A 15,311-nucleotide genomic window follows, 5' to 3' on the forward strand; every position below is an offset into this window, starting at 1 on the left:
AATCAAATATATTTATGATATTTATGTGTTTGAAACTAATTTCTATGGTGTCATCTGACTCTGGTATTTACATTGTGTTGTTAATACAGATGACATCAGCATTACCCCCAAAAGTGTACCAAGATAAGGTCTTTCCTGTGACACTTCAGCTTAGTAAAAATGCTAATGAGAGACTTAGAAATATCTGAGCTGGACAGATGAACTCAGCACCTTTAAAATGAATTGTTTATTTATATGCTTAGACAAGTACAGAGTTGAACTTTATTTCCAGAAAAGCACCTGGTCACCTACATGAATAGATAAAGATGATGTCACTGCCTACAAAATAGGATGAGTATTCTGAATTAGTTTTCAGCTGGACCAGTGTCTGGGTAACCGGATTTAAAAATATATATATTTTAACATGACTACTTTTGGTCAAAAGTAGTCTTGCAATAGCCCATGTGCAAGAAATAAACAAAGCTAAATGGCTTGTTATAAAGACCTGGATCTGGGCTCACTGCACCATGGTCAAAACAAGTCAGTACCCTTCACCTGTCTCTGAAGACAATGTAACCTGACAGAAAGGAGAAATCAATACAGCTCCATGAGGTAGCTTCATTTGCTATGTTTCTGTTTCTCAGCCCAGACTCCGGAAGCACTGGCAAGAATTTTCAATAGGTTTCAATGTGGTGGTCCTTCAGCTTTTTAGAGTCTACTGACCTTATCCAGAGCTGCCTGTACCTCAGCTTCACTTTCTGTGTCCAATGCTGACGTGGCCTCATCCAGCAGGAGGATCTTGGGGTTGCGAACCAGGGCACGTGCAATGGCGATCCTCTGCTTCTGCCCACCACTCAGCTGGGCCCCTCTCTCTCCAACCAGGGTGTCAAATTTCTAACACAGAAAACATGGATCAGCTCTTGAAGTAACTTAAATTTTAAAAGGCTAGGAATTCTATAGAACTACATAAAGACAACATGGAGCTTTGTCTTAACTATTTTAATGTATCATAAAGTATGATAAGATAAATGAATTCTGAATTATAAAAAACTGACACATGCTGTATAAAATTTTATATTAATCATCTACCAGGCTATAATCCTTTAACCCCTAACTGAGTCATTCAGGGGACTTATCTAGCAAAGTTGGACAATCTTGCATCTCAAACATTATTAGCTAAACCTTTGAAGAATAAACTCAGTCCTATGAGGTGAAATTCTAATTTCAAGGACAACTACTTTATCAGAGGCTTTACCTGTGGTAATTTCATGATAAACTCATAGGCGTTGGCCTCTTTGACAGCTTTCTTTATCTCATCCATGGTTACATTTCCACGGCCATAACGAATATTTTCAGCAATTGTGGTGGAAAACAGCACTGGCTCCTGACTCACCACACCAATGATTTCCCTCAGATAGTTTACATTAAAGTTCCTAATATCCTGCCCATCAATGTTAATCTGAAAGAAAGAAATATTTCCTATTAAGTATTTAACCATCTAATAGCTGAAGTATCAGGACCATTCATGAAAAACATCCTACCTAATATTTAACTTGGTTCAGTGTTTAGAAATAATAATTAGAAATAAACAGCAATATGCAAGAACAAAAATAAAAAACTTATGCTCTCTCCTGATATTTATTTTCATATATACAGTTTTTTCATGGAAGGATTATTTGCCATAAACAATTTTGGGTTTTATGTTTTTGGCATACCATTATTTTTATGTTCCAATATTAAATTTAAATAAAAATGCACACTTAACCTTCCTGGTCTACATATAATTTTGATAGCTTATGGCGTTCTGCTTTTTTTTTGAAATGGAGTCTCGCTCTGTCGCCCAGGCTGGAGTGCAGTGGCCCATCTCCACTCACTGCAAGCTCCACCTCCCGGGTTCACACTGTTCTCCTGCCTCAGCCTCGAGAGTAGCTGGGACTACAGGCGCCCACCACCATGCCCGGCTAATTTTCTGTATTTTTAGTAGAGACGGTGTTTCACCATGTTAGCCAGGATGATCTTGATCTCCTGACCTCGTGACCGCCCGCCTTGGCCTCCCAAAGTGCTGGGATTACAGGATTACAGGCGTGAGCCACTGCGCCCGGCCCATGTTTTGCTATTTTTTACATGCTTTAATTTACTTCCTTTCTTCTTAAATATTTGACTTACTTCAATATTTATTGCAAGAGTAGAGAATTACTAAGTTGAAGATTATGATTTATTTTTTCTCCCTTGACAACAATTGCTTACATGTACAATGACTGGATTTGCTGGGCATTTGTTGCTTGTTAATAAAAGGCTAAATAATTATCTTAAAACATTTTAATAACTTACATTGTCAACAGGAATATATAAATATATCTGTTTCATTGTAATTTACTAGCACTGGGTTTTATCATTTTAATCTGTTTTCTTCCAATTAATAGGTATGAGGTGATAGCTTATATCTGTTTTCATTTGTATACATTTATAAATAAAGTTGACCATTTCTTGAAACTTTTTACAAATCTTTATATATTCCAGAGAGTCGCATGTTCATAATGAGCAGGGTTACCTTCATATATTCATATTAACTTCTCTAATAATAAATATAATACTTTTTCCATATATAATAAATCTTTTGTTCCAATTCATTACTTTATTTTTGTCCTTTTTTTTTTTTTTAATTTAGAGACAGAGTTTCATTCTGTCACCCAGGCTTTGGAGGAGCATAGTGGTGCAACCATTGGTGCAACAATAGCTCACTGCAGCCTTGAACTCCTGGGCTCAAGTGATCCTCCTGCCTCAGCCTCCCAAGTAGCTAGGACTATGGGTGCACACCACCAGGCCTGGCTATTTTAAAAAATATTTTGTAGAGACAGATTCTCATTAGTTGCCCAGGATGATTTCAAACTCCTGGCCTCGAGTGAACCTCCCACCTCAATCTCCCAAAGTGCTGAGATCACAAGCATTAGCCACCATGTCAGGCCTTTATTGCTTTCTTTCATCATAGTTTTATTGGTTTTTATTGGAAAGAGGCTTAAGGAACAACTGAATTAATCAATTATGCCACTGGGCATTTTTTTCTATTATTTCAGTGGTACGAAAATTGTTAAATCGTGATGTTAACAGTGAATATCTCTGAGTTATAGAATTTCTGAAGATCTTTTTTTTCTGTTAACATATGCTTTCTTTAAAAATGTCAATCGTTTCAATAATAATTTAATTCTCAATGGTTGGTATTTTACCAGATTCTTTTTAAAAAATAAAGAAAATATTTACACTTGAACCAACCCAGAGTTTACTTTAGTAAATGAGAATGGGCCTATGTTCCCCCATAGTAATATCAGATTTTTCCAATAATATTAATTTTATTAAATTAAATAAATAGCTCCATGTATTGTAGAAAATTATATATTAATTCTGGAGATCTCTGTTCTGTCCCAATGCCTTTTCATGATTTTTGGTTTTGGCATGCCATTATTTTTACTTTTTACCTTATAATCTTCTGTTTTCACAATTATTGAATTATAATCCATTTTAATATCAGATAAACTCAATGCTCTAAAATTGGGACAACTGAGGAAATTCTGAATATAGCTCATGGACTTGTATATTGCATTAATGTTAAATTTACTGATTTTTATCATTGTTTTGTGGTAATCTAAGAGAATGTCCTTTTTAGGAATGTATTCTGAAGTATAAGGGTATACATAATACACACACACACACATAAACACACACATACACACACACACGGAGAAAGAGAAGATGATAAAACAAGTGGGTCAAAATATAAACAATCTAAATCTGGGTGAAGGATCTGTGAGTTCTCTAGTTACAATTTTCTGTAAATTCAAATTTATAGCAAAACTTTTAAATGGCAAAAAAACATACCCTAGGCTATTACTGTCCCTGTGTTTCTAGAATTTTCTCAAGAGACTAGTTTCTTAAGAGACCATCCCACTTTCTCCCTTAGATATTCCAAAGTTTAAGAAAACTCAACTGTCTTGGATGAATTTAATTGCTGTCCTAAAATACCTGGTGACCCTAATTGTCATCAATTGTTGCCAACAATTGCTATATGGAATATGTTTGACCAAACTCTAACTCATTGAAAGTAATCCTCTCAGTGGTTTGTAGACTGCTTTGCAGTAATTTAATATGTTATGAAAGCTTAGTCAGAACAGAGGAGAGCTTTGTCCAGCTTCCACAGCTTTTATGACTTTTATTTAATGCATTTGTGAAACCAGCCCAAGGGTGTGAAGGCATTATCCATAGGCATTGCCATTTTGTAGGCTTTTTACCAAAACTGGATTCACATGCAAATTTGTTACTGAAAAACCAATTTCAAAGGGCCAATTTGTATCCAGCTTCCCACTCTGGAAAGCTTGGTTCTTCCCACTTACTGTGCCCTCATCAGGGTCATAGAGCCTCTGTATCAGCTGGACCGTTGTGCTCTTCCCACAGCCACTACTTCCAACCAGGGCCACCGTCTGCCCACTCTGCACCTTCAGGTTGAGGCCCTTCAAGATCTGTAAGGAAAATGAGAAAAAAGAACACACTTCACAACAAAGCCCTAAAATGGGAATAATTCGATTCAGTTTGAAATTTGAAAAAAAAAGTATCAAATAAGGGAATATAACCCCCAAAGGAAAAGGCACATAAGTATCAAAATAATAGAGACTTTATTCTTTAAAATGATTCAACAATCAACCTCAGTTAGGAATTCCTATAAATATTACGTACAGTACCTTGACGTTAGCTCGAGAAGGGTAAGAAAAGTGAACATCATTGAACTCCAAATTCCCTTGGATGCTGTCTGGTTTGTGTCCTCTCTCTGAAAAACTGTCAATTTTAGGATTCTAAATAAAACAAAATGTAATGACTATTCCATCATAGCACAAACAAGTTGCATTTTTAAGGAATATGATTCAGCAAATGCCAAAAATAGAACCTGGAATGTCACAATCCCCTTTACATAAGAAAAACCCAAGATGAAGATTGTGTGTATATGTATGTGTGCTGTTTAAAGAAATACTCCTTTTCAGAAAATAGTGTTTTCCTGAAAAGTATGTAAGAGATATTCATCTCATTTCATATAATATTTCCCTTTAAGTTTTTGGCATATCCTCATAAATTTTCTAAATGGTCGGATATGCATATTTATACAAGTGCAATAACAAAAATATGCTATAATTGATATATATTATAGCCAAGTATTTCAGCATTTAGTGAAAATTAGCTCATTCCTAAATAATAAATGTAATAGATTGAACTGAGAAGATTGAATGGTTGATTATAGCAGTTATTTAGAAATAATGTAAACTTTTAATACAATCAGAAACTGAGCACTTTTCTCACGACTTGGATCAATGAAAAAGGAAATTGCTTAGATTAAATGATCAAATTTCACTTAGCTACCTTGCAATATTTGAATGCAGTGACTTACTTTTTTACGTCAAAACTTTTTCTTTTTCACTGTAGTCAGTTTATTTAATGTAGTTTATTTAAAATCATACCAAACATGCAGTGATAATTTTTTGGAGAGGGGGAACCCACAGCAAAATATACTGTCAATTTTGTTCCCACCGATAATTTATCTACCCCCCATCCCATATAGAAATCATAAGATTCTCAGTCTGGCTACAACATGAAAGTGAAAAAGATAAAAACTAGGAAGAGAAACGTCTTTGCTCTGCACTAGTGCAGATGTCCTTTTCCAAAATGAGATCAGTATTATTATATTATCTAAAGATACATTTAAAAATATTAATAAGAGGTATTTTCTTTCATTTATTACTAACAGGTCATTCATTTCATATAATTAAATGTCACTTTAGTCAGTACAACTTATTCAATGTAGTTGATTCAAAAATATGCAAACTAAAGCCAGATTTAATTATACAAGCTCAAAGACTTCTTTTGGCACTAAAATAATAAATGACTTACATTATCAATAATATCAAAGATCACATATGCTGCTCCTCTTGCATTGGCAAAAGCATCAATACATGGGGCAGCCTGACCAACACTGAAAGCTCCAATTAGGATTGAAAAAAAAACCTGAGCAAAATAACATGAGGAAAAGTTGAAGTCACATTCTGGCATTCATTATTATCTAAAATGTGATGTATATGTAACATACTACATAAAGGATTAAGTTTAGGTTTATCCTTTCCTTTTTTTTTGCAGAAGAGCAACATTTGCAAGGCTAATATAGCATTTTATTGCCTGAGTGGGTCTATTTTCTCAAACTACCTGTTGTTCTCCTGAATACATACAGAGTTAAAATGATTTTTCAAACCTATTTCATTGACTCACTCACAAATGCCACCAGAAAGAAACATTTTCAATCAGTATTATTATTCCATCCTATATGATTTTCTCTAACTGTGCATGGAATTACATAGACGGTTCAATATAAAACATGGCAGATTTTGGCCTCATGTAATGCTCCTAAAAAGCACCATGTCACATATATTTTTAAAGATTTTTAACATAAAAAGTAACAGTTTGCACATCATAAAACATAAAATCACTCCAGTGTGCACTGGTTAGCAATTCCTTTACACAGTTATTCTGTACTGTAGCATACAACACTTAACACATTTCCCTTCACAGTATTTTTTCACTAGGAAAATGAATTGATACAAAGAAGCTCAGAATACAGCTTCAGGAATCCAGATTATTAGCATAACTTAACTGAGAAAAACATAAGTGAAGATAAATTATTTTTTTCTCTCAGGGCATGGTAAAACTTCTACATATAATTTGGCTTTTCTCAAAACACAGCAACACTTCATGTTACCCATAACTCAAATATCAGTTAAATATCTATCCCCCATCTGCAATACAGATAAGGACCAGTAAGAAAGAAAAATAATGTTGACCAAAATAGTTGCCATAAGGTTAATGCAATACAGTCCCTGCCCTTTATGCAGAGGGCTTTGCTTGGGCTCCCTCTGGGGATAGCACTCTCAGCCCTACCGGATAGGTGTCATTATCCACATACTACAAATGAGGAAATTAAGCCAGAGAGGACAAACTCATCACCAAAGGTGAACGGTTGTCAGGATTCAACCTCCCTTCTTCATAAAACATCAATAGTAAATGAGGAAGTGAAGAAAGGGTGGCAAGCTTCCAAACCGACTGCCAGAGAGAAGATGGAAGTGAGAAAAATTAGACTCAGCATTAATGAGGGCTCACCAAGTCGAACACCCACGACCTCTCAATGAAGTCTGAAGATACCACTGCATAAAGCATTCTGAAAATATTCACTTTCATAATGACCCCAAGTCATCATCAAAGGGCCAAATTATGCTCAGTATCCTCATTTTAGCAAGATAGGGAAGTACAGATGTTAAAAGATTTCTATTTAAATAGTTACATATTGTTCTGAGTCTCTGACATGAAAAGATGGTCACAAAATATTGGTAGTTCATAAATGTGGTTACAAAAAGATATACATAGTATGATCCCAGTTTTGAAAGAAAACAATGTGTATATATATAGAAAATGACCTGGAAGATATATGCCAAAAATTATCATCAAGAGAATATAAATTATTAGATTGTAAGTAATTTTAAATTCTGTATCCTAATCCTTTGTAAAATTAGTATATATTATTTTAACAATCATAAAATGAAGCTATCTTCATTTTGATAAATAAAAACAAACTAACATAACACTCAGAGAGCTGATTGTTTTAAGTGATATAAATGTAACATTTTCTTGTGCAATGGCCTATTCTGTAATAATGATGCTTACTTTCTTATACAATAAAACTCAACTGCAGAGGGAGGATGGCTCCCATCCATATTTGTTTATTCCTAAATTCATCCCATTTTTATTTCCTTTTATACATTGTATATGTTTCACAAATGGTCTAACCACATGCTATTTTCTTATCCACACTCATAATTATGACTTGTATATACTAGAAAGTCAGCTCTGCCCACTGGACAGTGGAAAGATTCACCAAAAACAAAAACCTATAATCATGTTCATCTTTCAAAAAGAGCGATATCAAAGAAAAGAGAAGGTAGATGGAGAAATAAGATTTTCATATTCTTCATAAATGTTAGGAGAACTACTTACTGTCATTGCATTTCCAATAGTATATTCTTTTGATATGACTAGAGTGGATCCATACCAGAAGGCCAGTGCATATGATGCATATATTAACAGGAAGGCAATACCCATGGAAATGTTTGCTGAAATAGCTTTTTTAATTCCAATCTCTTTGGCATTTTCTAAATGTTTCTGATACCTACCAGAAAAATGAGAGGGAAAACGTTATAATTAAGAATAACAATCCATAGTCCGAGTCACACTCGGCTCCTATATAGTTGGAGGTTTAAGTAACAAAGTCAGTCAAGGTAATGAACCCATGGTGAGACCCAGATCTTTGGGAATTGAACTAATTCAGGATCAGCCAGGACTAGAACAGATCCAAGCCTTCTCTTTACTGGCCCGGTTCCATTTCCCTTCATCCATTCCAAGCCAACCAACATTCCTGTGGTTATTCCAGAATTGAGGGCTCACCCTGGGATATGGAAGAGCTTCTCCATCACCTTCACGGCAATATCACAAGTCAGGGTTAAGAGGGAATGAGAGAAACCAAGCCAAACCAGAACTGATTGTAAATGCCACTGGAACTCATAAACAGTTAGATTCTTAACTCTGGTCAATGTCTCTTCTCTGGAGAAAAGAAAATCGTCCCTCTATTGTCCACTGGGTGAGGGATGAAAATTTTACATGTTGTTGTACATAAACATAGGCTTCTCTCTTTGACTTTTTTAAAAATCAGGCTGACCTTCATCTGTCAAGCTAGATACAGGTTATAAGGTAGTCACTACTTATGGAATATGAGTTCTTATTCAATTTTTCCAGACTTTAGTTTCATATATGAAAAATGGATTTAATAATGCCTAATTTGCAAGATAATTGTGAGGTTGGTAGATAATTGTAGAAAGTAGTACAGTAGCTGGTTCATAGTTAGCAAGCCTGATCATTTCTCTTACTATTATATTAGTATCATTGTGTTCAACTTTTATCTCTTCCTGAGTTTTGCTCATTCTATTACTATCATATCTTTGAATCATAATTCAAATGCATTATTACTGGCTGCTGGCATTTGATATAAAGTTTAAAATATCTAGAATGATTCTGTTAAATTACAATTTTTTTTCATCAAGTTAAATCAAATCTACTTTTCCATACTAGACCCAGAGGGTATGTAAAATTTAATTTGGGCTCCCTGAAATTTAAAGAAAAATCCAATGGGTATGCAATGACACTTCGAGGGGAAAATATCACACAAACTAGGATATTTTTCTTTGTGACAAAAAAAAAACAAAAAAAACACAGCAACACCAGTTTTAGTGTTGAACCAAATAAAACATGAGAATTCATTAGTCTTTTAAAAAACATATTCTGCCATCAGAAGGTTTGTCTTTTTTATTGCGTAAAGCACCCAGGTCTTCAGGGTGCTTTCCTCTGGTTGGGGGCTGCGTTCATAGAGCACAGCTGCATCTCTGGGGGTAGCCAGCAGGCCACAGCTAGCGCTGTGATTTCTCCTGTGTGGCTGAGCCTCAAGGCGTGGCAGGAAGACTTGCATCTGCCCAGTGTGACACACAGCTCCAGTGACAGCAGCGGACACACTGTAATTACCTTTGCTTAGGTGGCTCGCTTACCGGGGCTAATGGAGCGGCACAGATTACACTGACATCCTGAGGTCCAACTGAGGGTTAGTGTGGTCTGTGTGGACTATTGTGTACAGGAAGCAGCAGTGAGAGAGAAAAAAGGAAGAGGTTAGAGGACCAGAAACATGTTGGCTTTGAAGAGGGATTAAGGAATAGAAAAGTAGAAAATTAAATGGGGGGAATAAGGGAAACTTTGTCTTTAATGCTAGAGAATTTCCAGAGAATTTTTATATCCAAGAGTTGTGAGTATCAAGAGTCCCATAGAATAGCCAGAGAAAATACTTTATATGGAATCATACTTCAACTACAGTAGGGGATATTGTTATTTAAATAAAACCCTAAGTAATTATTTTCATTTAAGTAGAGCAGAATAGCCTTTTTCATAGGTGTATTCTTATCCCCGAACTCATTGAGATATACACACTAAAGATGTATACACAGCTTTTCATATGTCAATCATGCCTTGATAATTTTTTCAGAGAAGAGTTTGCAACATGCCTCCAGATACTGGTCAATTTTCCAGGCTTATCCTGGATCATTAAAGTTGAAAGCCAGAGGCCTGGGTGGGAAGCCCTGCCTCATTGTTATGGAGGACCCACAAGGCCCTACAAAGAATTCTGGGCTATAACTAGCAAGTCGATGTTTTCTCAGGTTTTTCTCTTCTATATTCCAGTTCATAGTCATTAAGGGAGTAAAATAAAATAAAAAATATTTTGATAAGTATTTTTAATATAATTATTTTCCTTTGTAACCCTACTTATTTTGTTTTTGGGGGCTTTTATTTATTTTTTTTTTTTTGGTTTTTAAAAAATGTTTACTCTTTTTTTGTGATAGAGGCTCACTCTATCATCCAGGCTGGAGTTCAGCTCACTGCACCCTTGACATTCTGGGCTCAAGGGATTCTCCTGCCTCAGCCTCCTGAGTAGCTGGGACCACAGGTGCACACCACCACACTCAGCTTATTAAAAAAAAAAATTGTAGAGCCAGGGTCTTACTACATTGCCCAGGCTGGTCTTGAACTCCTGGATTCCAGCTACCCTCCTGCCTTGGCTTCCCAAAGGGCTAGCATATTTTGGTTTATGCATTTAAAAACAAGGGAGTCCATTTGTATTATCACATAGCCAAAAGAGTCCATGGAGCATAAAAGATTAAGAATCTTGCTTTAGAGTCTGACATTCAACTATAGCCATCAGTAAAGGGTGCTTATAATTTATGCGAGAAGGGTTAATATTAGGAAAGGGAAGGTAAAAAACACATACCACAAAAGAAGAAGCAACAAAATGTAAAAACACATTCTTTAAACCAGTGGCTAAAGAACCTTCCTGACCTTTCCAGCTCTTTGTTCTGGCCCCCGAAAGCTATCACAGTCCTGATGGCCCCCAGAGCCTCTTCTGCCACGGCGCCTGCTTTTGCATAAGCAGCTAGTTCTTTGTCACTAAATGCCGAGAGTATCTGGACAGAAAAGAAACAGTGATCACTTTTGTATAGGGAGAAAAGTTTAAAGGCACTCTGGTCAACTCTTTAACCTACTTTTTCTTCCCAAACCCTCTCCTTTAACAAATATTAAAGTCATGTAGCAAATGCCAGTGTTCTGGATCCAATGGCTGCGTCCACATCCCTCAAAGGCTATATCTGACCCATCCTGGTGATAGGCTCCCCAAGAGTACTCAGGAAAAAAGAAAATCCACACATAATTCTCTAAATAGCACTCTTGGGAACACTGTCAAGTTCCACATCTACTGTTTTTCTTTGTTAGTTGTAAGGTAAAATAAAATAAAACTTTACTGCTTTGAAAGAATTTACCATTCTTAACTTTATTGTGTCACAATTTTTTTTTTTTTTTTTTTTTTTGAGACGGAGTCTCACTCTGTTGCCCAGACTGGAGTGCAGTGGCACGATCTCGGCTCACTGTAACCTCCACCTCCCGGTTTCAAGCGATTCTTCTGCCTCAGCCTCCCGAGTAGCTGGGACTACAAGTGCACACCACCACGCCTGGTTAATTATTTGTATTTTTAGTAGAGACAGGGTTTCACTGTGTTAGCCAGGATGGTCTCAATCTCCTGACCTCGTGATCCACCCACTTTGGACTTGTGTCACAATTTTTAATTACTATAAAAACAATACTTCCAGACCTCCTCATGGGCATTCTGCTGAATAATAAGATAGCCAAACAAGATGTTTCAGGAGAAAAGCAAAGGAAGAATCAAAACAAAAGAGATACAGGTAGTTCACTGTGTAAATCATCAACGCCAGGATGAGCAAAAATTGCCAGTAAAATTTCTCAACTCTGAAGTGTTGGCTAAAGCAGAATACATTTTGTGTATTTTATTGCCAGGCAAAACTGGCAGAGTGCCACTTAACCATCACAGGTAATGATTAAAATAAATAGAACAAATCCAAACTCTATTTAAAATTTTTATGTTCATGCAATAATTTGAGGGAAATGTTATATTTTAAAGTTGCACTTCCTTAACTAAGGGTAATCGAAGTAAGAACTGTGAATTTTTTTTTTTTTTTTTTTTTTTTTGAGATGAAGTCTCACTCTGTCACCCAAGCTGGAGTGAAGTGGCATGATCTGGGCTCACTGCGACCTCCACCTCCTGAGTTCAGCGATTCTCCTGTCTCAGCCTCCCAAGTAGCTGGGATTACAGTCATGCACCACCATGCAAGGCTAGTTTTTCATATTTTTAGTAGAGACAGAGTTTTGCCATGTTGTCCAGGCTGGTCTGGAACTCCTGACCTCAAGTGACTTACGCACCTTGGCCTCCCAAAGTGCTGGGATATAGGAATGAGTCACCACACCCAGCCTGTGACATTTTGAATTATGTTAAAAATTAATTTCCTTATGAAAGCATCATATTAACACCATGTTACTGGATGTAGTTTCAACTGACATTTAATGTAGACCTGCACAGGTACAAGTACGAGACTTCTGCATATTAAAGATTACTGTGTGCAGGGGTTAACACACATAAAAAGGCCCAGGTTTCACATACCTTTGCCCAAACGGCTGCAGAGAGTCCCAGAATAGGGCTGATGGCCATTATCACAAGGGTGAGCTTCCATCCTCTGATGAATCCCACTATGAATCCTGCAAAAAACGTGGCTACTGCTTGAAAGAACATTCCAACCTTGTCACCAATTCCTTCACTGATTTTGGAGATGTCACTAAAAAAGATCACACCTAAGTGGTTACAGGCAGGAGGTTTCAGTTAGAAAGATGAAGTAGACATCCAACAAACACATAGACAAGTAAAATTTGTTCACTGACTGCAAGCCTCTTTCAGAGTCTTAGCCTCTTGAATAACATCTTCCCCACCTAAACACCGCACAAAGGAAGAAATTCAGGATTAATCAATGCTTCTAATAAGTTAGTACCATTAAGTTGATACTATTAAATGAGTCAATCCTATGAGAGAAGCATTAACATTTTGAGCATACAAATGTATCTGTTTAAAAGCAAGAATTAAGAAGAACATTGCAACAATAATAAGCAACAGTAATAGGGAAGTATTACTGCATTTCTTCTTATAGGGAAGTAATAGGGAAGAGATCTTTGCTTCTACTCTTGCCCCTATTCTCAACCAAGTCTATTCTCAACACAGCAGCCAGTGGGATGCTTTGAAAATGCAAGTCTGACCATGCTACTCCTCAGCTCAGAAACTTCCAGCGGCTGCCATTTCACTGGGTGAAAGCTGAAGTCTTGAAGTCTTTGTGGAGGTTTACAAGGCCCTAAATGTCTTGCTTTTCCCTTTTTTTTTTTTTTTTTGACTTATTTGCTCAGGATGCCTTTGCCAGGACTCCCAGTCAGGAAAGTTTATCATCTATCTCCCTCTACTGGAATGTAAGCACCAAAAGGACAGAGATCTGTGCTTTGTTCACTGATATATTACGAACACACAGAATGGTACTTCACACATGAAACACCCTCAAATATTTGTTGAATAAGTGAAGAGTCGACAATTACTAAAGCAAGTCTCTTTGTAAATTAATTCAATCATCTATTCATTGATTCAACCATCTTTACTGACAGTCTAGCACCTGTCAGGTCCTGCAGTAGAAAGTTCCATGAGAAATAAACAGGTATAAGATGTGAGCTCAGTCCTCAAATAAACCTACTATGCACCTTGGGGGAAAGCCAACATGCAATGGCATAGGCTATAGGTGCTGCTAGACATGGCTGCCAGATGATCGATTTCTAATATAGATCAGATGCTCAATCTAGTAACATTTTTCATTTAAAATCTTTCCTTGACATATTTTCACACAGTAATTAATTTCTATATGAAAGTGTGACATTAACAATGTACCTACTCTGTTAGCCGCGTATTGAGTTCAGTGGTGTCGTTGATGTCAAACCATCCTATTTCCTGTCGTAGAATAGCATGAAAAAACTTCTGCCTAATTTTCCTGATCTGTCGACCAGCTGCCAAAGTCCAAAATGAAACTTGTATATAGGCAGCAACAAGAACTCCAGCACCCAATCCTGAGTAGTAATATGCATATCTGAAAAAAAAGAGAAAGGCTCTATTAAATACCTTCTCTTTTCTTTTTTCTTTTCTTTTCTTTTCTTTTCTTTTCTTTTCTTTTCTGAAACTGAGTCTCACTCTGTCACCCAGGCTAGAGTGCAGTGGCACCATCTCAGCTCACTGCAACCTCCGCCTCCTGGATTCAAGTGATTCTCCTGCCTCAGCCTCCCGAGTAGCTGGGATTACAGGCATGCACCACCATACCTGGCTAATTTTTGTATTTTTAGTGGAGATGGGGTTTCACCATGTTGGCCAGGCTGGTCTCGAACTCCTGACCTCAGGTGATCTGCTCACCTCCGCCTCCCAAAGTGCTGGGATTATAGCATGAGCCACCGCCCCCACCCTACCATCCTTTATTCATCTCTTTCAGGAGAAATTTTCAGAACTGGAAATTAATCAATTTACTAAACTTATAACAAAAACTGTATAGGACATTATAACAAACAGACATTACATTTTTCTTTTTTTAAATTATAAAGTGATGAGCTCCATGATGGCAAATCTATTTACTTGAACTGTTAGCCAAAGAAAATGGATAAATTTTTGTTGTTAACTGCAAAAAAGTTAATGATTTGTTTTTAACTGATATTGATAACTTGTGGATACAATTTAACTCCTCTTTAATAATTATATTCTAGACTTGTATATCTTATTGTACTGAAAAGTTCACTACTATTTACATATTGCAAATATAGTAATAAGCAGATTGAACATGTGAAATCGCCCTTTCCATATTGATTTTTCCGCATTCTTTATAAAAAGAACCAAAAAACTTTGTTCCTATTTGTCAGAATTTGAAATATTTTAAAAAAAGATATGATGAAATGTCATGAATTCGAACGAATTTGGAATGTTTTACCAAATTAGTAGAAAGTTAGTATTTTTAAAAATAATAAGTACATATCAATACTTTCAAATTTTTATTATCTAATTTTACAAACTGCTTCCAGATAGACACCTTTCAGGCCTTTTAGCATACAGACAGCACTCATTACAATCAGCAACACTGCTATGCAGACATACAAACATCATGCTTACAGGCTTTAGAGATTTCTAGTGAGAAACTAGAAGGAGGAGAAAATGCCATAAATGACATTATTGGATCAAATGACAAAATTGG

General features: G+C 36.3%; 1 protein-coding gene across 1 annotated transcript in view; it reads right to left on the reverse strand.

Annotated features, from left to right (window-relative positions):
* ABCB4 (ATP binding cassette subfamily B member 4) overlaps nt 1-15,311 on the reverse strand; it is a 73,786-nt gene that overhangs the window by 36,914 nt on the left and 21,561 nt on the right. Inside the window, exons 6-14 of the mRNA XM_034964361.3 lie at nt 13,977-14,168; nt 12,659-12,830; nt 10,990-11,114; nt 8,056-8,227; nt 5,908-6,021; nt 4,710-4,820; nt 4,365-4,490; nt 1,235-1,438; nt 703-873 (exon numbers count right to left, since the gene is read on the reverse strand). Coding sequence (XP_034820252.2) covers nt 703-873; nt 1,235-1,438; nt 4,365-4,490; nt 4,710-4,820; nt 5,908-6,021; nt 8,056-8,227; nt 10,990-11,114; nt 12,659-12,830; nt 13,977-14,168 — 1,387 coding nt within the window. The remainder of the gene's footprint in view (nt 1-702; nt 874-1,234; nt 1,439-4,364; nt 4,491-4,709; nt 4,821-5,907; nt 6,022-8,055; nt 8,228-10,989; nt 11,115-12,658; nt 12,831-13,976; nt 14,169-15,311) is intronic.

Source organism: Pan paniscus, chromosome 6 (genome assembly GCF_029289425.2).
Source record: "Pan paniscus chromosome 6, NHGRI_mPanPan1-v2.0_pri, whole genome shotgun sequence".
NCBI lineage: Eukaryota > Metazoa > Chordata > Mammalia > Primates > Hominidae > Pan > Pan paniscus.